At 56.9% G+C, this 22,348-nt stretch overlaps 1 protein-coding gene across 5 annotated transcripts in view; it reads left to right on the forward strand.

Annotated features, from left to right (window-relative positions):
• SHANK3 (SH3 and multiple ankyrin repeat domains 3) overlaps positions 1–22,348 on the forward strand; it is a 51,702-nt gene that overhangs the window by 21,801 nt on the left and 7,553 nt on the right. For 4 of the 5 annotated variants that reach the window (XM_070600373.1, XM_070600375.1, XM_070600377.1 and 1 more), the window contains exons 13-21: positions 474–549; positions 842–924; positions 1,735–1,859; positions 1,960–2,092; positions 3,041–3,121; positions 7,381–7,404; positions 11,146–11,276; positions 11,902–11,986; positions 16,491–18,738. In XM_070600373.1, coding sequence (XP_070456474.1) covers positions 474–549; positions 842–924; positions 1,735–1,859; positions 1,960–2,092; positions 3,041–3,121; positions 7,381–7,404; positions 11,146–11,276; positions 11,902–11,986; positions 16,491–18,738 — 2,986 coding nt within the window. Of the gene's footprint in view, positions 1–473; positions 550–841; positions 925–1,734; positions 1,860–1,959; positions 2,093–3,040; positions 3,122–7,380; positions 7,405–11,145; positions 11,277–11,901; positions 11,987–16,490; positions 20,560–22,348 lie in introns of those variants that run through there. The other variant, XM_070600378.1, reaches the window with a different exon arrangement.

The following is a 22,348-nucleotide window of genomic DNA, read 5'->3' on the forward strand; positions in this document are numbered from 1 at the left end:
CAGTGTCACTTCCATGCCACTGCAGATGGGTATATAGCATGACACTTGCACATGACTGTGGGTCAAGCACATGCATGAACATAGCACTTACACACTATTGTGGGCCGCACACATGTGCATGCACACATTCGCACCTTCTTTGCTATTAGTTTGGGCTTGCTGACTCTCTCTGTGGATGGCCCTGACCTTATCTGGTCTGCTATATGCAGCCACCCAGAAGAGAGATGAGCCATAGCTCCTGCCCCATTTGAGACCCTGACCCCCAGGGGCCAAGTTTCCGCATGGTTCCCTCAGCCTTCTCACCTTAGGTCCTCTGGGCCCAGGACCCTAGGATTTGAGCCCCCCACTTCCATGTGGGCACACCCAGGCCAGGGGTGTGCATGTGGGCAGAGGCTGATGACCAGCATGGTTGAGGGACAGTTCAGGCCAGTTGGAGGACATGACCCTCCATCAGCTCCTGAAACTCCCCTCAGAAACCCGGGAGGACCGGACGAAGCGACTTTTCCGTCACTACACGGTGGGCTCCTATGACAGCCTCACTTCACACAGGTACAGGCGGGGGCAGGTGGGCACGTGGGCACGTGGGCACCCATGCGGATGGGGCATTGGATGTGGAGGGAGGTTGAGAGCTGGTCGAGGAGGCCTGGGGGTGAAGAGGTCAGAGGAGGGAGGGGTGGTGCCCAGCCCACCTCTGTCTTCTGCCTTCCCAGGTCAGTCCAAGGACACCTCCTGGGGGTGGGCCGTGCCTATGGATCCTGTTTGGGGCACATGTGGGGGTCAACCTGGCCAGCTGTGCTCTCTGGCAGGGTTCTCCTCACCCCTCTCTGCTTTCCTCCGTCAGCGATTATGTCATTGACGACAAGGTGGCCATCCTGCAGAAACGGGACCATGAGGGCTTTGGTTTTGTGCTCCGGGGGGCCAAAGGTAATAAAGGGTAGGGGGCGTGCATGTGTGTGGGGCTGGGGTGTCAGGCTGGCAGCGTCTGAACACTGCTTGGGGTGTCTTCTGTTTTGCCTCTGCTCTCTTCCCTGCCTCACCCCTGGCTACCTGCCTTGCCCTACCTGCCTGCCTTACCCCTGCTCCACTCCCTGCCTCACCCCTGGCCTCCTTCCTGTTATACCCCTCTTCCCCTTAGCTTCACCCCTCCCCCCCCCCCACTGGCTTCACCTTTTCTTCCAGCTTCACCCCTGTCCCCCAGCTTCACTCCGTCCCCCAGCTTTGCCCCTGCCCCCAGCTTCACCTCTGTCCCCTAAGCATCACCCTTGCCCCCTAACTTCACCCCTGCCCCCCAGCTTCACCCCTGTCCCCTTGCCTCACCCCTGTGTCCCCAACCTCACTCCTGTCCCCAGTCTCACCACTCCCCCCCAGCTTCGGCCCCACCCTTCCTTGTCCCTCTGCTGTGAGGGCCTTCCTGGCTTTGGAGTGTCTCAATATAAGGCAGCAATTCCTTCCCCTTGCTGCTTTCCAGGATCTCTGCTGTAGTGTGCCTAATGGAATGGGGGCCTTTCTGCTGGGAGGGAGCGAGTGGGGAGTTTCTCAGAGGGAGATGTCCTGGATTCCTGGGCTGGCTCTTTTTGCCCTGGGTGGCCCCTGCCTGCTGCGCCCCAGCCCCAGGTCACTCTGCCCCAGTGGTCATCTGTCCAGCATGTTGAACCAGGTTGCTGTGTCGCAGCCACCTCCACCTGGACCACTCTGGTGAAGTGCCTCCCTAATTGCCTCCACCCCACCCTGCAGCAGAGACCCCCATCGAGGAGTTCACGCCCACGCCAGCCTTCCCAGCGCTACAGTATCTCGAGTCGGTGGATGTGGAGGGTGTGGCCTGGAGGGCCGGGCTGCGCACGGGAGACTTCCTCATCGAGGTGAGGCTCGTCCTTACCTGTGCAGCCAGGTGGGGTGCTGACCTCTGAGCTCTGAGGAGGACACACCTGGACTGGCCACCCACCTGCCTGTCTGTCCCAGGTGAACGGGGTGAACGTGGTGAAGGTCGGACACAAGCAGGTGGTGGCTCTGATCCGCCAGGGCGGGAACCGCCTCATCATGAAGGTTGTGTCGGTGACAAGGAAGCCAGAAGAAGATGGGGCTCGGCGCAGAGGTGAGGGGTCGGGCTTCAGACCTCTGTGCCCACACTCTCCCTTCTGACTCCTGACCTTAGACCTTTGACCCCAGGCCCACTTTCTTCTCCCCACTTCCTGACCCCAGACTGCTGATATCAGATGCCTAAACCTAGGCAAAACACCCACATTCATGGCCTGGTGCCTTCCCAGTCCCTAATGTTAGACTGCTAACCCTGGCCCCAGGCCTCTGACCCCTGACCCCAGGTTGCCCCTCCTCAGATCCCCGCCCCCTCCTTCCTGGCGTCCCCCCAGCCCTTGGTGTGGAAGAGCCCTCCTTCCCGACACTGCCAGCAGCTGCCTGGAGGCCGGGGTTGCCATAGCAACTGTGAGGTTGACGCTGCCGCTGCCGCTTATTGTCGGAGGGAAGGGGGAGGCGGCACCTGAGGGAAGAGGAAAAGCGTCTTCTCCCCGCGCCGACGTCGCGGCACAGCCAGGGCCCAGGAGGCTTTGCCAGCCTGGCCTAGCCCAGCCCAGCCCCTGGCTCGGCTGACCACATCCTGGTCCTCCAAGGGGCAGTGGCCTCCAGGACCTGGGGAAGCCCTGGAGCAGCAGGGGCCTGCCTGCCGGGAGACCCCTCCCAACCCCCACCCCATGGCTCTGGGGCTCCCTCACTCAGCCCTCGGAGCCTACAGGGTGGGCATTCAGGCTGGAGTTGGCCAGCAGCGTGACCCCAATTGGGGCCCTTGACCACCTCCTGAGGCCCTGACTGCCCTGGTCAAGCCTGGCCCTCAGCACCCCCTGAGCTCCCAGCGCCATGAAGAAGTTTGCATCTAGCCGCAGCCTGAACAAGATCCTGGCCCAGTGTGACTCGTCCTCACGGGAGTACGAGGAGATCCAGGCGGTGGAGCGCAAGTGGCACCTGCACCTGGCCACGCCGCGCTGCCTGCTGCTGGACAGGAGGTCCAAGGCCTCCCTCTTCTTTGCAGCCCCGCCGCCCCCCAAGAGGGCTCCTAGCACCACGCTGACCCTGCGCTCCAAGTCCATGACGGCTGAGCTTGAGGAACTTGGTGAGCGGCGGGGGCAACAACAGGCGGACAGCCCAGGGTGGGAGACCAGGCAGAGTGAGCTGGGGCCAAAGCCAGGCAGAGACAGAGGGGAGGAAGGACTGACAGATGGACATATGAACAGGTCAAGGGGAAATGAGTGGGTGTGGAGTGGTGTAGAAATTGGGCACCTGTAGGGTGAGGAGGCAGGGTGAGGGCTGAAGGGCTGGGTGACAGGGCTGGAGATGGACACTGGGACAGCTGGGACTGATGACCAGGGAGCAGGGCCTGGCCCACTAGTGTATTTGCATGTGTGTGCTGCCTCTGGCTCTCCACATCTCTTGTCTGACTTGACTCCTTCATGACACAGCAGTCAGGGGACCTGGGCTCTGCTTCTGGCTCTGCCAGCACTAGCTGTGTGACCTTTGCATTTATTTTACCCTCTCAGCACCTGTTCACTCATCGGTTAAGCAGGGGTCATTGTAGGGAGCTGTTGACCTCACAGGGCCATGTGAACATTGCTGGTATGATGATGGGACAGGCCCTCGTGAGCTGCAGGAGGCAAACAAGAGTGTGTTGAGGCTTTGATGGGGCATGTTGTGGGCACAATCCCAGGGTGACCACCAAAAGCCTCATTGTGGGATGTCTATATATGTGACTGTCAATAGCCTCATCACAGGCATGTCCAGATATACATGACTGTGTCCTGACATACGTGACAGTTAGTAATGGGCATGTCCTTACATACCTGACCATCAGCATCCTCGTCATGGGCCTGTCCCAGTGCACATGACTGTTAGCATGCTCTATCTATCCTTCCATAATTGGAACCCAGTCCTAGTTCCAGAGTTTGCTCTGGCTCCACCATAGAAGGAACCCTGATCCTGGTTCTAGACTGAGCCTCAACCCTGGCTTCAGGCCTGGTTCTACCCTATCCATAGAAAGAACATTTACCTGTCCCCCTAAATTATTCCTGGCCTTACTCATGGACTGAGCCCTGACCCTGGTCACAGGCTGAGCCATCCCCCTTGCAAGCAGGTACTCTTGACTGCAGTTTAGTTCACTGTGGAGGACAGCCACCATGATACTCTAGGCTGATATGGTCAGGATTTTCTTCCCCATAAATATTCTGAATAAAATAAAATTTAAAAAACACACAGCCAGGGCCAGCTCTAGTGGTCTGGTGGTTATGTTTGGCGTGCTCCACTTTGGCAGCCTGGGTTTGGTTCCTAGGCATGGACCTACACTGCTCTGTTAGTGGCCATGCTGTAGTGGTGGCCCATAGGCTAAAAAAAAAAAGAGGAAGATTGGTATGGATGTTAGCTCAGGGCGAATCTTCCTCAGCAAAAACAAAACACACACACACACATGCACACGCACACACACACAGCCAACTCAAAACAGAGGAAGAGGAATTCCCCAGATCTCAAAAATGAAGAGAAAAATCAGGCTGAGAGGAGGCTGATGCTTCTGTGGTTCGTGAGGGCTTGGGACAGGACATAAATCCTATGGGCAAAGGGCTGAGATTCTGATGCCTCCACAAAGCCAAGAGATGAGAAGTGAGAAAGTTAGAACCAAGCCCAAGAACTGGAATTAACATCCAAAGAACTGGAAATCATAGAATATGAAAGAGATAAAATAAGGTGTTTAAATATTAAGTTTAAGAGAACTAACAGAACTCATAATGAAAGAACAGGACAGTACAAAAAAAGAATAAGCAGATTATGAAGGGATCCTTAAAGAACTCTTATTGAAACAAAAATTATAGCCACTGAGATTAAAACATTCATGGCTGAGATAAACCAGATATACTGGACCCAGCTGAAAAAAGGACAATGAATTAGAAGATAAGTCTGAGGAAATTATTCAAAATAGAGCACAGAAAGATAAGGAGATGCCACATATCAAAGGGCAGGTGAGAGACACAGAGGGCAAGTGAGAGTCCCAGCCTAATGAGAGTCCCAGAGGGAAAGAATGGAAAGACTGGGGAAGAGGCAGCATTTGAAGAGTAAGGCTAAGAATTTTCCAAAATTGAACAAGGATGTGAGACTCCGGTTTGAGGAAGTGTAAGTCCCAAGCCGGGAAATAAAAACAAATCTTCATCTAGACCTTTCGTAGTAAGACTTCACAGCACCACTGGCAAAAGGAAAATCTTAGCTCCCAGAGAAAGAAGCCAGATGACTTAGGAGAGGTGGTTAGACTGGCAGCAGACTTCCCAGCAATAGTACATGCTAGAAGACAATGGAAAAAGGACCTCAAAATCTTGAGTCAAAATGCCTTTCCACCTAGAATTCTATATCCAGCTAAACCACTCATTCAAGAGTGAGGCAGAGAAGCTAGCAGACTTCTGGCCCCAGGGTCACACTGGGCCAGGGCTAGTCATGGGGAGCTGATTCATCACACTGATTGAGGATCCAAACTGGTCGATAAACCAACACCAGTAGGCAGCTGGGTCTGGCTAGACACCACCAAGGCTCTGGGGAGTGGGTCCCAGGAGCCTCCTTCTAGAGGCTGTCACATAGCCATGTTCAGCTGTATGTTTAGAAGGGATCTTCCTAGTTATGCACGAACAAGTGCTTGGGCAGCCTGAGATCTGTAATCTGGGTCCCAGTGGAAGCAGAAGAATTGCCTTCTGCTCTCTGGGCTGCTTCTGTCTGAAGAAACCAGTGAACAGGAGAGCCTCTTTCCTCTCTGCTGTTCTGGGGCACTTCCTCAGCTGCTGCGTGACGGGGTTGCTCCACAGACCCTTGTCTTCCGGAGGGGCTCACTCTCGCAGCCTCAGGTCAGCATTTTCACCAGCTTTTCCCTGAGCAGAGTCTAGAGGAGGATGAAGGGATGGCTTAGCACAGAACCTCCATCCATACTGCTGAGTGAGGAGTCACAGCTTTTGTTGAAGCTGGACCCAGACTCTACATTTCTCTATTCAGAGGAGGAGAAGCCACTCCTGCCCCCAGACAGTAGTTGTCCTGGGAAGCCAGCCTACTTGCTAACCTTCTGACCAGTCCCCTGTAGAAATGCCTGATTTGTGAAAGCCAGGCCAGCATCTTGGTTTCCCCAGGTACCTGAGGGATCACCTACAATCCAACATTTGTGCTTTTAAAGGTTCGTTGCCAAGATAAACGTGTCAGTTCTGTGTCACACTGTTGAGAGCTGATAGAACGCTTTAGGATCCTGTAGTCTATTAAGAGGATGACCTGAACACCTGGAAAGAAAGGAAAATGGGAGGTGACAGAAGAAGCAAGTGGCAAGGGTGGAGCTCATGTCCATGTGGCTGTTTGCTGCTCAGAGTGTGAGGGAGAAGCAGGGTCCTACAGGAGAAGGAGGAGGGAGAGAACATCCTGGTGGCAATGGTACGAGCACAGGCAGTGCCCTGCAAGTGAAGGGTGGAGGTGGCTGCCAGAAATGGGACTGAGAAGAAGGCGTGGGGTAGAGACCCTCCTCCTGAGACGAGTGGGAGGAAGAGGAGGAAGGGCAGACACCCCCGCGCCCTTCACCACTGGGGCTCCTCACGGTCACACTGCTCGTCTACTCAGCTTGAATCAAGGATGTGCTGGGGCTGCAGAGGCCAGTAGAGACTCAGGGCAGGGAGAGCCCTAGTGGTCCGAGCCCCTCCTGTTCATCCACTTTCCTGTGAGGAATCTGGACCTTCTGGGTCCCTTTTCCTTTTGTGATGACAATGTCAGGACAGGTGCCACGCCAGTTTGCAGTCCCTGACTGGCCTCCATCTGGCAAACACTGCACAGAATGCTCAAGGGTGACCACTGTAGCCATCATGGCCTCCAAATTTGGTTTTTATGGGGTTTTGCCTTTTTTTCTGAACAAACATTTGACTAAACCAAGCATGATTTAGTTGTGTGTGGACATCTCCACATATGTGTACATGTCTGCATGCATGTGTACAACTGTGCATGCCAGTGTGTGGATATGCACAAGCCTACATGTGTGTGCATGTGTGACTGGATGTGCATGCACATGCATGTGTGCACACGTGTGAGTGGATGTGCACAAACGTGTGCGTGTGTGCATGTGTATGTATGCACACACAAGCATATATCCCTGCTGGTAGTTTCCACCTTGAGTTTCAAGTTGTGCACTGACTGCCATTTGGGCAGATTTGCCACTCAGGGTCTGAGAGGGAGGTGTAGGCCCAGGGCTGTGGGGGGAGGTCCTTGTTTTAGGAGGGGTGGGGGTAGGAGAGATGGGGAATGGGAGTGGGGAGTTGGGCCCAGTGTGAGGGAAGAAGCCTGCCTCTTACCCCATCTGCTCTGTTTCTTGATTCCAAGCCTCCATTCGGAGAAGGAAGGGGGGTGAGTCATCTGCTGTGTCCCCAGGCCCAGCTCTACCTGACCCCTGTCTGGGGAAGTGCTGGTGTGTGAGGAGGTTCCAGTTCAAGTCAGAGTGGTCTGGAAGCCTGGGTTGTACTCTCCTGTTGGTCTTCTCCCTGGGGATCTGGTGGGGGCACAGTAGAAGGACCTAGGAAAGGACAGATGGGGAGTTCCCAGGGGTGTGGCCATCTGGGGACATGGTAGTGGGGCATAGCCATGGGCCTTGGGGGCTCAGGTGAGCTGGGGGACGTGAGAGCTGTGGAGGCAGCCTGGTGAGGCAGAGCTGGGAGAGCCTCCCAGTGGGGGCCACAGCACGAGCCATGGTCTGAGGCTAGGGAAGGCAAGGGTTCCAAATCCCTAGCTCTGGAGCTCTCTCTGGGAGCACGGTGACTGGGCCTGGGGGTGTGGGGGTAGGAGTGTCGGGTGCTCAGCTCCGGCCTGTGTTGCTTCTTTCTGTCTCTTCTCTGGGGCCTCTTTGTTCCTGATGTGTGGATCCCATTGCTGTGCTGATCTGTTATGGGGTCAGGCACACAGTGCTGACAGTCCCTTCAGAGCAGGGGTCTGTGCCCCACAGCCTCGGGGAGGGAGCTCAGGATTCCCCTGCTCAGCATTGCCCGGGCTATTGCCTTTACCACCCCCTGCTCATCGCTTCAGGAGTTGCCTCCTGTATCCTTTGAGGCTTCTTTCTTTGTGTCCTGTGTATCCAGCCTGGCTGCCAGGGGATAGAGTCTGGGCCTGGGCCCTGAGGTCCTGGTGAGATCCCAGGGCCTGGCCTCTGCCAGCCTCCACCACCTCTTGGGTGGACAGGAGCCTCTTTCTGCTGCACAGAGGTCAGGGCCAGAAGGAAGCCTGAGGTGGCTGCTTGGCCTCAGGCGTGTGTGTTCACTTACATGTCCACGTGCCTGGTGCCCAACCGTCCCTTCCTCTGGGATCCACTGGGCCTTCCCCGTGCCGGGGACACAGTTGTCTCAGCCCAGGCCCTCCTGCATGGTGTGCAGCCTTGCCCTCTGAGTCTTCTGTTGCCCCTGCCCGGGTGCCGGTGGAGCGTCTGCTTCTGTGTCTTTTCAGGTTTTGAAAACATGGCAGGTCTCCTCTGACGCCACTTCTTTACACCTTTGAGGTGGACACACAAGCTGTTTCTGGAAGATGTTGGTTCTGTCCTCAGCTCATTAGTGGGGTTCCTAGGGTGTTGTGCTGTGGCCTGTGTGCTTCTTCCAGTTGCAGGGGAAGTGGTGGGCGATTCATCACTCCCGCAGGCCCCTCATCCCTGCTTGGGTCCTGGCTGTTCAAACAGCTGCCTACCCAGCTGTGTCTGCACCACATATTGCATCCTGACAGCCAGTGTATGTGAGGCTGCTGGGAGCGAACAGTTCCCGGTGCCCCAGACCTGGCTAATGGGCTTCATTTCCATTTCTAAGTGTCTAAAGTAATTTAAGAATATATTTTCTAATTTTGTTGGAGATTGCTTTCAACCTCACCAGCTTGTAGTTTGCAGAATACTTGATTCTTTCCCTTTTGAAAATCTCGTCTGGCCCCAGCACCATCGCCCCATGGCCAACAATATGTGCTTTGCTAACTTCATGTGCACGCTGCTTTGGGTCTCTGGGAGTGAGTTCTTCTGAACCTAGAGATGCAGCCTCTAAATCCATAGCTCAGGTGAGCGTGTGCCCCATGAGTCCCGCAGAAATGTTTTCTTTCCGCTCATGTCTTTGTGTCTGCGGTTTCTGGATAGCATGGTAGTTAAGTCTGATCTCTTCTTAGATCTGTGATCTGGGGCAGTTTATCTCTCTCAGAGCGTCAGTTTCTTTTGGCTAAAATGAGGGCAGTAACAGTAGCTTCTTCATGTGGTTGTTCTGGGATGAGAGGATAGGATTCATGTAAAGCTCGTCTAACTCTGGAAATCACCAAGGACTTAACAAATGGTGTTGATGGTGATTTCAGTTTTCAAAAGGGAGTTATTCACTTCATTACAAAAACAAACAAGGACCCCTCTAATGAGCCCTCCCTGGTTTGCACCTGGGCCCCGGCACCTGGTGGTGCTGGGAGCCATGCACAGACCCAGTGAGCCAGTCTGTAGATGGAGCCTGTTTTGCTGTTGAGTTGTAACATTTGTTGCACTCCTGCATTATCCAGGGCCAGGCTGGACTCTCGGGGCATACAGGGGAGGGTATTTGTTCTCTTTTGCGGAGAGCTGTGAGCTGTTTGGGGGAGTTGCGGTATAGATGTGAGGAGCTATAGCAAGTGTGTCCTGGGCACTTGCCCTGAGCCAGACACAGCTGCGGCACTTATGTGTGTGCTGATTCGCACAACAGACACTGAAGCAGGCACCATTTTTATACCCGTTTTATCAGATTAGGAAACTGAGTCACAAAGAGGTTCAGACAGGACAGAGTCAGTGAACTTGGTGGGTCTGGTCTGGGTTGGGTACCAGACATCTCAGAGGAGTTTGTTTACTTCCCCACAGCAGTTGCTGAGCGGGGTACAGAGGTGGAGCCAGCAGGTGCTGGCGGAGGTGTCGAGCCTGAGCACAGAAGTTCTCCAACGCGGGCACTTTGAGAGGGAAAGGACAAGCGTGGCCAGATACGTGGTCCTCTAGGGTTGGCACAGCCCTGAATGTCCAGAAGGGCTTGGGGATTTGGTTCCCGAGTGATGGGTGGGGTGAGGTGGGGCTACTGAGTGAGGGGTCAGTGTGGTGGCCAGGTGGACACGGAGCTGCCCCCAACCCCTGCTGTGTCCGTCGTGCTGGCCCCCAGTGGACCATCCCCATCACCCAGCCAGAGCTGATAGTTCTCAGACAAAATTTCCAAGTCATGTTGATAATCAGGAATGACACTGAAAACATTAAATAGCTTTAATAAAAACAAGCAAACAAAGCTTTTCTTTTATAATGCATTTGGGAAGAATGCTGCTTGAGCCACATGGTGCCTTTCCCCCTTCCTGGGCCTTGTGCAGGCATCAGCCACCTGGGCCTTCCTTACCCTCCTCGATTATCTGACTCCGATTGCTTTCCGAAGGGCTGGCAGAAGCCCCTTTAGCACCTGCCCTCTCAATATCCTCCTCTCTTCTCAGCACCACCCACCCTGGGTGGGGCTGCTATTACTTATGATGGTGCTTTGGGCTCCTGTCCGATCCACATAAAGCCGTTTTTTAGGTCCCCAGCGTGGGGCGGTGAGCTCAGTTTTTAGAAGGTATCCACTGTTCATTCATTCTTGGTTTATTCACATCTTTTGGGACACCTGCTGTACATCAGGGTCTGTCCTAGGGCTGTCGTCCCACTAGGCACAGCTTGTCTTTTGGTCAGTGGGGGCAGATAGATGATGATGCCATGTGCTGAGGAGAAAAGGGAAAGGTCAAAGGAGACAGTGAAATTCAGGAAGTCTGTCCCCTCCCTGGTCCTCTCCCTAATAGTCAGTCAGGCTTTTCCTGGAGTGGGGTCTGTGGGGTCTCCTGGAGCCTCCCTGAGGATCGAGAGGCCAGGCTGGAGCAGGGTCTGGGTTCTGGTGTGTGAGGGGCTTGGGTGGGATGCACGTTAAGGGACCTCCCCGTCTTGGGTCTAGGATGCATGCCTTGGGAAATGAGGGGCCTGAGGTGGGCGGGGCCCCTGTGGCCTCTGTCAGAAGCACTGGGTGGATCAGCCTTGGGAGGACACAGCAGTGGGGCTGCAGAGGGCTGTAGCTGGCTCAAGGACCACGTGGCTGAGATGGTGCCTCCCTGGCTGTGCAGAGAAACTGGATGAGATCCTGGCAGCCGCTGCAGAGCCAACACTGAGGCCAGACATCGCAGATGCCGACTCAAGAGCCGCCACTGTCAAACAGCGGCCCACTAGTCGGAGGATCACCCCTGCTGAGATCAGCGTAAGCCAGCCAGGCAGCTGAGGGCACTGGGGGGTGGGCGGGGCATGGGGTCGGAGTGCCATGTCCCCTACTGGGTGTTTGTGTGTTTTTCTGGGGTGGGGGTCCATCATTTGATCCACTCTCCAGGGGTGGGAGTGAAGGACTCTACAGCCTCTCCCAGAGACACCGGGGCCCATCTCAGCCCCCAGAACGGCCACAGTCCAACACAGGCTGAGCCCTCACTCCTGGCTGTGGCTTTCGGTGCCTCCTGCCTCAGGCAGGTTCTGTGCCACATCCAGGACCACCTAGAGCACCCCCGCTCTGTGTTCCCCCCACCCACTCCTCTCACTTGGTGCCTCTGGGCCACTCCCCTAGCTTCACCTGGGTCAAACCCAGGGCCTCTGTTCTGGCCCCGTCTGCATCAACCCCACCCAGCACTGTCTATAGCCGGCCCCACTGGCTGTGTCCTTGCTCCCTGGGGCAGGGCCTGGGTCTGATTCCTGGGTCAGGCACCTCGGGCACCAGCACTGCTGGAATTAGTGCATGAGGCATCTGATCTCAGGTTTAGGAGGAGAAGGGGTGGGGCTGGATGGAGACTGGGGACCCCAATGCCTAGAACCTCCATATAACCCCCCAACTCCCACAGTCATTGTTTGAGCGCCAGGGCCTCCCAGGCCCAGAGAAGCTGCCGGGCTCCTTGCGGAAGGGGATTCCACGGACCAAGTCTGTAGGTACGGCTGGGCTGGGGGCTGCACGGCACCGGGAAGAATGGGGCTGGGGCTGGGGGGGATGCGGGGCTAGAAGACCTTGTCTCTCCCCACCCTTCAACTGGGGTTCCCAGTTTCTCTCTGAGTCCTGCCTCTCCCTGGTCCCAGCCCAGGAATCTCATTTGTTTGTGGACATATGTAGGGGTCAATCCTTCCTCCAACCCAGAGATTCTTTGCTGAGAGAGACCCTTGAAAGCTTCTCCCATATCCACTGCTCCCCATCCAGTGGGCAGCCCCCTCCTGTACCTCTCACTGACACCAGCATCCCTGTCTCTGGGGTCTTCCATCTCCTGTCCTGGCTGCTCCCCCTGCTGCCTGAATACATGTTGAGATTTTGATCCTAAAACTACCTTCCCTTTGAACCTGCCCCCAACCCCCAGGTATTGCTCTCTCTCTCCTCTCCTTCACAGCCAATTTTCTCCAAAAGTCACCTGTACTTGCTGTCTGCTGTCTACCACCTGCTCCTCAGCCTGGGGCAGGCTAGCTCTGTCCATACCTAAACTGAAATTGCTCCCACCAGGGTCGCCAATGGTTTCCAGGGCATTCTTCCCAGTGGACACATGACCAGCCCTCCTCTTACTGACCTTAATTGGCATTTGATTTTTCTGCTCCGTCCTCCATGAAACTCCCCTCCCCTGGCTATAGGACAACACTTCCTGGCTCCCCCTCAGTTCTCAGGCTGCACCTGTTCAGTCCCCTCCGCCACACCAAATATGGGTTCTTCTCAAGGCTGTGTCTTTAGTCTCTTTACCTTCTGCCCCTGTCTCTTTGGGGCCTCATCACACCCCAGCCACTGTCAGACCCCACACTTGGCCATCTCCTGTCTTGACCCAGACTGGGTCATTCAACAAGCCCCACCCACTGCTGATCCCTGTAGGCATCCAGTCCCCCCTCACCCGCCCACCAGTCCATCCCCCACAGACCTGTCCACTTTTCTGTCCATCTGTCCACCTGTCATTCATCTGTCCATGTACACCCCACCACACCAACCATCAGAGCAAATGTAGTGAGTCAGCACTCACCACAACTCGTCAGCACTCACTACAACTCTGTTTTATGCACACTGGCTCATTCACTACCTACTGTAACCATGCTGAGTTAACACGACTAGTGCCTCTATGTTACAGATAGGGAAACTGAGGTAGAGGTAAGATGACTTGTCCAGGGTCACACGGCTGCCGTATCTGTCTTCTCTTCCCTCATCTGGCCAACCAGCTGCCCAAACCCCAATCTCTCATTCACCCCGGAACCCCTGCTGATTGATGCCCACTCTAGGCTGACCCTGGGCAGGGTCTTGGGGCTCAGGTGGGGTAAGTGACACGTCTGCAGACAGCTCAGCTCAGCAGTGATATGGTGAGTGAAGGTGCATGTGCAGGTGGAGCCAACTAGGGAGCATCAACCACATCTGGGCCTCCTGGAAGGCTGGATGGGGTGTTTGAACTTAGACATGCAGGATGAGTGGGGTTTCTGGGAGATAATCAGGTGAACTGCTGACAGAGGCCTTTGCATGTGGCATGGTCCTTCAGGGACTGCTATGGGTCATTTCTGTAAGTGGGAGGGTGGGGAAGAGAGCAGATGAATCTTCAGCTACTTGGAGCTGAGAGGTGCTCCCCCTGGCTCCCAGACCTTCCTGGCCTAAGCCCTGGGCATCCTCTGTGGTTTCCTCCTCATTCTTTACCTCCCTGACAAATTAAGAGGGGTCTGCCTCCTTACATGCCTTGCAGCCCTGCCCAGCCCTTGTTGTCTTGCCCCTAGAGCACAGCTTTGGTCTCCTCATGACCTCCTGCCCCAGCTTCACCCTCTGGTCCATCCCTTTGGCCAAAGGAGGCTTTCTGCAAAGTAGATTATCACCCTATAACCCTCCAGTTGACCCTCTGTGGGCTCCTCATTGTCTTGGGCCCTGGGGACCAGCCCCAGCCCTCTCCTGCTTCATCTGGGGACACATGTCTCCCCTCCCTCTGACCTGAGTCTACCAGCACCTGCTGTTCTCCACCTGTCCTCACTGCCCAGATGGCCTGTCCCTCAGCTCTGTCCAGTCCCAGGACTAATTGAAGAGGTCCAGATCTAAGTGACTGCCCTGAAGGATGTGAGCCTCTCAGTGGGAATTGCCAACTCTTCCCCGCTCAGTCCTCCTGGACTCCCCTGTGCTCAGTCCATGAATGAGCTGGAGGGGCTCATCTCTAATTCCCCTTGCCCTGGCCTGCTGCTCGTTGCAACATGAACGTTAGTTGAGGTGTCAGACTCCCGGGGCTCCCCACCTTGTCTTGGCTGTGTGACATGATTGAATCCTTGAAAGCTCAGGGTCCTGATTCATAAACATTGGGACCATCTAGGACTTAACCTTCAAGGCCACTCTGAGGCCTACCTAGTGGGCTATACTCACAGGCTGAGTGCCGAGCTCAGCAGCGACTGCTTGTGTTGTTAGTGGACGTAGGTTCTGCATTTGGAGGCTGGCATACAGTAGTGCTTGAGAAATGCTCGCTGCTGTTATGTGGACAGAGGGCCCCAGCCCCACCCCAGGTGGGATCAGGACAGATTCTTCGTTTCATCCTGAGGCGAGGGACCTGTCTTTACCCTAAGTTAGAACTTGGCATGCCAAGCTCCCTGTATCCCCTCAGAGCACTAGCTTTTCCTGCATAGCTCTGTCTCATGCACAGGCTTGGGGTGTTCAGTGCGTGTTTGTATGCTGCACAAAATACGCAGCAAGGAGGAGACCCAGCACGGACTTGGAACAGATTATGTGTCCAGTGGTGGGGGTGGAAGGCAGACCTAGAAATGAGGATGACCATGACCTCAGCTGCTGTCCTGGGCTGCTTCTACGTGCTTACCCTGTGCTGTAAGCTTTAAATGGCTCCAGTTCACACAGCCCCACAACGGGGGGGGGACCTTTCTCCTGAGATGAGGAAAGTGAAGTGCTAAGAGGTTAAGGAACGTCAGATAGTAACTGGCAGAGCTAGAATTCAAGCCTAAGTCTTTACACAAAAGCCCACCCTTGCTGTGCCTGGGGATTACAAGAGCTATTATGCAGGACAAGATGCAAACAGTGCAGTGTGGGAAGCCTGGTGAGAGCACCGTGGTCACTGAAGGAGGAGGTGGTTGGGAACAGGCAGTCTGCAACATAGTTCATAAAAATGTGACCAAGACCAGAGTGAGACCAGGTGTAGATGCCCCAGGCACTCCACCAGAGACCTGTGTGTGTCAACATGGAGGAGCCATTCATCCACTTTCCTTGGACCGGGCTAACACCCACAGCCTAACTGAACACACCTGTAGCATGATGTCCACAAGGACATTTGGGAGGTCCTGCCAGGTTCTAGCCAGGTAGCAGGACGATGAGCACCCTGAACACTCCAGCCCTGCTCTTGCACAGCTCCTAACGATGTCTGCGTGAGGCAGGCAGAATGGAGTTCTTTTTAAGCCTGTGTTGCCCATGAGAGAACTGACGCTCCGAGGGGCTCAGGGCCTAGCCTGGGGTCACACAGCCAATTCAGAGTAAAACTAAAGTATGTCTCAGGTGCTCAGCCTGCAATTCCATTTTAATCCTCCCTCCCTCCCATGCAACCTTATTGAATTTCAGCGACTAGGGTTACAGCAGTGACCTGGCAGGCTCTCCCTGTCCAGTCCAGTCCACACCAGGCTCTGGGGTGGAGCCTCTGGCGGCTTCTCTTCACAAAGCATCTCCCCACCTGGGCGTCAGCTCTCTTTCTGCCATAAGGCATGGCTCCACTGGCAACAGCCCTGCTGCACCCTGTGTACAGTCAGTGTATCACTCCTGCTCTGGGAGAACATCCCTCTCAGTTCTGATCATCTCCCTTCCACTTCTGGTTGCCACCTGGGCCGCCCAGTGACACCTACTTGTTCCGCTGCTGGTGGCTCTGAGATGTGGCCTTGTTTGGTCGGGTGGAATGCCCTGCACCACTCACTCCTAGTTCTTCCCTGCAGTTCTGTCCTGAGCACTGTGGGGGCTGCCCCTACCCTCTTGGGGGTGTCTTCTTTGGGCCTTCTCCATGTCTTGGCCACAACCCTGGTAGTCAAGGTTTGGGTCCTTTCTCAGAGCGTCTGCTGGTGGGGCCTTCCTCTACCCTATATCTGAACCAATGCCTCTCTCTCATCTTCGAAAGAGCCCTCCTGACCCAGCACTGGGCCTGGGGTACCGAGCCTGGGGGGTCCAGGGACAAGCCCAGACTAGGGGCCTTGCTCACATCCCCTGCTCTGAGCTCCCCTGTCTCCCTGCTCTCTAACCCCGAGCCGGCCCTGACCCCGTCCTGTCTGGCGGGCTAGCGCCTGCCGTCATTTTCTAAGGGGCATCCTTACAACCCTTGCGTATGGGACCGTGGCTGCTCTGGGGTGGCGTCAGGGCAGGGCCAGCCTCTGCGAGGGGCGGGCGCCCGGGTCCAGAGGGGCCTCCTCCTCGAGGGCACTGGCTTCCAGCGCCCTGGCCGGTCTCACCAGGCCCCTCTGTCCGCAGGCGAGGATGAGAAGCTGGCGTCCCTGCTGGAGGGCCGCTTCCCGCGGAGCACTTCGATGCAGGATACTGCCCGCGAGGGCCGCGGCATCCCGCCCCCGCCGCAGACCGCGCCGCCGCCCCCGCCCACTGCCTACTACTTCGACTCCGGGCCGCCCCCCGCCTTCTCGCCGCCGCCTCCGCCGAGCCGCGCCTACGACACTGTGCGCTCGAGCTTCAAGCCCGGCCTAGAGGCGCGCCTGGGCGCGGGGGCCACGGGCCTGTATGATTCCGCCGCGCCCCTGGGGCCGCTGCCCTACCCCGAGCGGCAGAAGCGCGCGCGCTCCATGATCATCCTGCAGGACTCGGCGCCCGAGGCGGGCGACGCCCCTCGGCCCCCGCCAGCGGCTACCCCGCCAGAGCGCCCAAAGCGCCGGCCGCGGCCGCCAGGCCCCGACAGTCCCTACGCCAACCTGGGCGCCTTCAGCGCCAGCCTCTTCGCGCCATCCAAGCCTCAGCGCCGTAAGAGCCCGCTGGTGAAGCAGCTGCAGGTGGAGGATGCTCAGGAGCGTGCGGCCCTGGCAGTGGGCAGCCCTGGGCCCGGCGGCGGCAGCTTTGCTCGCGAGCCCTCCCCGACACATCGCGGGCCTCGTCCGAGCGGACTCGACTATGGCCCTGGGGACGGCCCCGGGCTCGCATTCGGCGGCCCAGGCCCGGGCAAGGACCGACGGCTGGAGGAGCGGCGCCGCTCCACCGTGTTCCTGTCGGTGGGAGCCATCGAGGGCAGCTCCCCAAGCACGGATCTGCCCTCCCTGCAGCCCTCCCGCTCCATCGACGAGCGCCTTCTGGGGCCTGGCGCCACCCCTGGCCGAGACCTGCTGCTGCCCTCTCCTGTCTCTGCTCTGAAGCCATTGGTCAGCGGCCCGAGCCTTGGGCCTTCGGGCTCCACCTTCATCCACCCGCTCACCGGCAAACCTCTGGACCCCAGCTCGCCCCTGGCCCTTGCCCTGGCTGCCCGCGAGCGGGCTCTGGCCTCCCAGGCACCCTCCCGGTCCCCCACGCCTGTGCACAGCCCTGACACAGACCGCCCTGGGCCCCTGTTTGTGGATGTCCAGGCCCGCGACTCTGAGCGAGGAGCCCTGGCCTCTCCAGCATTCTCCCCGAGGAGCCCAGCCTGGGTTCCAGTGCCTGCTCGCAGGGAGCCGGAGAAAGCTCCTCGGGAGGAGCGGAAGTCACCTGAGGACAAGAAGTCCATGATCCTCAGCGTCCTGGACACGTCCCTGCAGCGGCCAGCAGGCCTTATTGTCGTGCATGCCACCAGCAATGGGCAGGAGCCCAGTGGGCTGGGGGCTGAAGAGGAGCACCCGGGCACCCCAGAGCTGGCCCCGGCCCCCACGCAGTCAGCAGTAGTGGCAGAGCCCCTGCCTAGCCCCCGGGCCCAGCCCCCTGGCAGCACCCCGACAGACTCTGGCCCAGGGCAGGGCAGCTCAGAGGAGGAGCCAGAGCTGGTATTCGCTGTGAACCTGCCGCCCGCCCAGCTGTCCTCCAGTGACGAGGAGACCAGAGAGGAGCTGGCCCGCATTGGTCTGGTGCCACCCCCCGAAGAGTTTGCCAATGGGGTCCTGCTGGCCACCCCACTTCCTGGCCCAGGTCCCTCACCCACCACGGTGCCAGGCCCGGCCTCAGGGAAGCCGAGCAGTGAGCCGCCCCCCGCCCCCGAGTCTGCTGCAGACTCAGGGGTGGAGGAGGCCGACACACGCAGCTCTAGCGACCCCCACCTGGAGACCACGAGCACTATCTCCACAGTGTCCAGCATGTCCACCCTGAGCTCTGAGAGCGGGGAACTCACCGACACTCACACCTCCTTCGCCGACGGACACACTTTTCTACTCGAGAAGCCACCAGTGCCTCCCAAGCCCAAGCTCAAGTCCCCGCTGGGGAAGGGGCCGGTGACCTTCAGGGACCCACTGCTGAAGCAGTCCTCGGACAGCGAGCTCATGGCCCAGCAGCACCATGCCTCTGCTGGGTTGGCCTCTGCCGCCGGGCCTGCTCGCCCTCGCTACCTCTTCCAGAGAAGGTCCAAGCTGTGGGGGGACCCCGTGGAGAGCCGGGGGCTCCCCGGGCCCGAAGACGACAAACCAACTGTGATCAGTGAACTCAGCTCCCGTCTGCAGCAGCTGAACAAAGATACACGCTCCCTCGGGGAGGAGCCGGCTGGCGGCCTGGGCGGCCTGCTGGACCCTGCCAAGAAGTCGCCCATCGCGGCAGCTCGGTGAGCAGGGCAGTGTGGGGAGGGTCCTGTCCCACGTCCATGGCCCCCCTTGTATTCTTCCTCTTGTTCATCCACAGTTCCTTTTGTTCTCCCTCCATGGCCCGTTCTGTCCCATCCCTCACTTGTTCGTGGTCCCCTCTCCTGTCTTCCCCTGTCCACCTCTCTGTTCTTTATCTGGCCTTGCTTTGTCTGCCTGGGACAGGAGGCTCTTTCAGGGATCTGAAATATCAGGGCTGCTGTTCTCTCCATCCCTGTTGGTGCTGGGAGTGGTTGCTGGGCAGCCATCAGAGACCCAGGCTGGGCATGAGCACCTCCACAGCCCTCCTGGAGGCTCCCCAACCCCGCAGTTCTTGCGGACTGTCACTCTTGCTCCTGACCAAAGCTGCCTCTACCATTAAGGGTCATTCTGTGGTCCACTCTGAGTTGCAACGACCCCCCTCTCCCCCAGCTATTTGGCTTTTCTGTGGCGCTGTGCACCCCCCTTCCTCCCTGTGGCCAGGTGGCTGCCCCATGTGGCAGGTGCCACCTTTCCTGTAGACCTCCTGCCTTGCTTCCTTTTGAGGCCCAGAGTACACTGGTTCGTTTTCCTTTTGGGACCCACCACCAGCTTCCTATTTTCTGCCCCAGAAATATTTCTGTCTCTCCGTACTGCCTGAGAGTCCCTTAAACACAGATTCCTGTGTATGATTTTCAGAGTGTATTAAAAAGGCATTCTTAGATGGGAGTCACGCCATCTCTCAGCACCCTCCATCTACCCTCTCGCCTTCTCTATACCTTCCCTGTCCTGTCTGTTCACCAGGGTGGGGACTTGAAGAGGCCACCTTGTGCTTTGGAAATGGCAGGAAGGCGCTGGCTTGTTGGGAGGGGCTGAGCAGGGGGCTGGGGTGCTGCTCTGGCTGGGCAGAAGCTGCCAGAGCCCCTGGGCTGATCCCTTGGATCTTTCCTTGAAGACCCCATTCCCAAGGCTCTGTCCCCGAGGGGGACCCCCTTGGGTCTGTGGGCTCCATGGATGCTGGTAGGAGAGCTGGTTCCTGCCCATGGGTGCTGGCCTGAGGCAGCGCTGGTCATCCCCTGGCTGGTCCTTGTCTGCCTCTTTCAAGTTGCCTTTGTCTTCTGTGACCCTTAGGCCCTCCTCCCTCTTCTGGCTTTGGGGGGAATGTGTGGGGCGCCACCTGCTGACTCCCCCTTCTTGCTACTGTGAATACCAACCCAGTGGGCCCTTTCCTGTTAACCTTGGAAGGCAGAGTTCACAAAGCAGTGAGGGATTCTGGTCTTACTTAAAAGGCTTGTCTGATCTACCTTCTTCCAGTTAAGGATTCAAAGACAAGTAGGGGCTTGGGAAGCTCGTGGTGCCTCTCCTAAGTGGTCCAGGAAGGCTGCTCTCCAGCTCTTGTCATCCCAGGGGTTTGCTCTGGGGCCCTTTCCCCTTCTTGCCTCTTCCAACTCTTAGTTGAGTGTAAAAGCCCTTTTCCCAGCAGGGCAGTGTTGAAAGTGCCCTTAGAGTGGGCATCATGGGTGTTGCCAGGGGTGTCCAGCTGGGATGAGCAGCTTGGGTCCTGGGCTTCTGCAGGACCAGACCCCTGAGGGTGGGGGTTCCCTCACCCAGCCTTGACTGGCCCCCATCTTCATCTCTGCTCCTCCTCCCTCTGTTCCTCTGTTTCCTTGGTCCCCATGAGCCTCGACCAGCCCCCGTCTTTGCTCTCTGCTCCTCCTCCCTCCATTCCTCTGTCCCCTTGGTCCCCATGAGAATTAAAGCCATTTGAAGTGGGCAGCACAGTGCAGGCCCTCAATAAACGTTTCCTGAATGGACGAATGAACGCAGCTACATGCAAGTGCCGTCTTTTGTGGTCTGAGGTCTAGGAGGTGGCTCAGGACAAGTCCCACAGAAGGACAGACACTTGGCTCTGATTTACTGGTTGTGAGCCCCCTGGTCAGGCCCAGGTGAGCCCAGGTCTTGTTGTTTGCTCTGCTGCCCCCATGGGGCAGCTGGGGCTGTTGCAGGGCAGGACGGAGGTGACTGCTCAGCTGGCACCTTCCAGCACACCTGTCTGAACTTGTCTTCGGCATCTCTCTGTCAGGGTGAGGCTCTCTTGTCCCAGGGTTGTGGGCCGTGCCAAGACCCTGTGTTTCTTGGACCTGGAGTGGAGAAGGTCAAGACCCGCAGTTCCAACCTTCCCATTCTGTCTGTCCCGCACGCCCACTGGAAAGTGAGCCTCTTTCCCTCAGTAGTTCCTGCAAAATTCGAGCCTCTGATTGGCTTCATGTGGGTTCCCTGCTTTCCCCTGAACCATCGCTGGGGTCAGGGAGATTCAGGGCTGTCATTGGCCAGACTTGAGTCATATGCTCTCCTAGCAGCTGAGGCATGGAGTCAGCCCACCTAGCAAACAGGTGCTGAGAGTGAGGGGAGGGTGGTTCTCCAAAGGAAAAGCAGGCAATGTTACCAGACAGCCTGAAATGACAGACGTCCCTTGTGACATGGCCCTCACCAACTTGAGCAACTTGCTTCATTCCCCGACATTGGCTTGCAGTCAGATGGCCCTGGATTTCAGCCCTCAGGAGGTCACATCTGAGCCCTATAGTCTTTGACAAGCCACTTACCCCCTGTGAACTTCAGTCCCTCCCCTGTGAAACATACAGCGTCACCTGTGAGGCACCGCGTGCAGGACTGTAGCACAGTGCGTTCTGACGATGTGAGCAAGCTCTGTCTTTGCTGTCATTAGTGCCCAGGCCTTCAGCCAGGCCCCTCAGTTAACTCTTAGAGTTTTCATGGGAAAGTAAGAGGGCTTACTGCTGCACCAGAAAATATCAGGTCATGTTGCGTCATCCTCTCAACCATTGTGTTCGATGGATAGTAATATAGTCTCCATTTTCCAGAGAATAAAACGGAGGTTCTGAAGAGATCTATTCCAGCCAGCAAGTGGTGGCATCTGTCTGACCCCAAGCCCCAGTAATTGTCCACCATAATCTGGAGCCTCTGTCATTAAATTCCTGGTGACAGACACTGGGATTATGCGCAGTAATCCCTCACACAGAAATTCTGTAGACTGACACCTTTATTTATCAGGTGTGTTGTAACAAACAGCACATATATTCTGAAGTCATTTGTACTGGAGCCACACATTGTCACCTGACGGGCACAACTAATTGGACCCCCTACCCGCCTGTCCTGGCCCATCTCCCTTCTGCACCCGTTCATGTTTCCTTCCTCTTGTGCTCTTTTCTTGCCCTTAGACCTGGGTGAAACCATGCCCTATGGGTCAGGCCCCACTGCCCACCTGAGACCCTTCACTTCTGGCTGCAGGCAGGGGCTGAGCAGGGGATGCTGTGGCCATGTCGAGTCAGCTCTCCATGTGGCCGGCAGTGGCTGTGGTGCCCATCGGGGCTGCTGGGCAGCTCTTGTTCTCCAGCCAGCAGTGGGTAAAGTCTGGTGCTCATTTCTCATTTAGTGATAAAACTGCTAACGATACTGTCTTTTAGAGAAATATCCAAAGTGTGGGAAGTTCTGATGTCTAGGTGGGGCTATTTCCTTCTCAGGACCATTCCTGGCAGAGGCCCCAGGGCAATTGCCACGGCCACTTAGAGGCTCACACCCCTGAACCTTGTCCCCTGG

The sequence above is a fragment of the Equus przewalskii genome, chromosome 29 (assembly GCF_037783145.1).
Source record: "Equus przewalskii isolate Varuska chromosome 29, EquPr2, whole genome shotgun sequence".
Taxonomy (NCBI): Eukaryota; Metazoa; Chordata; class Mammalia; order Perissodactyla; family Equidae; genus Equus; species Equus przewalskii.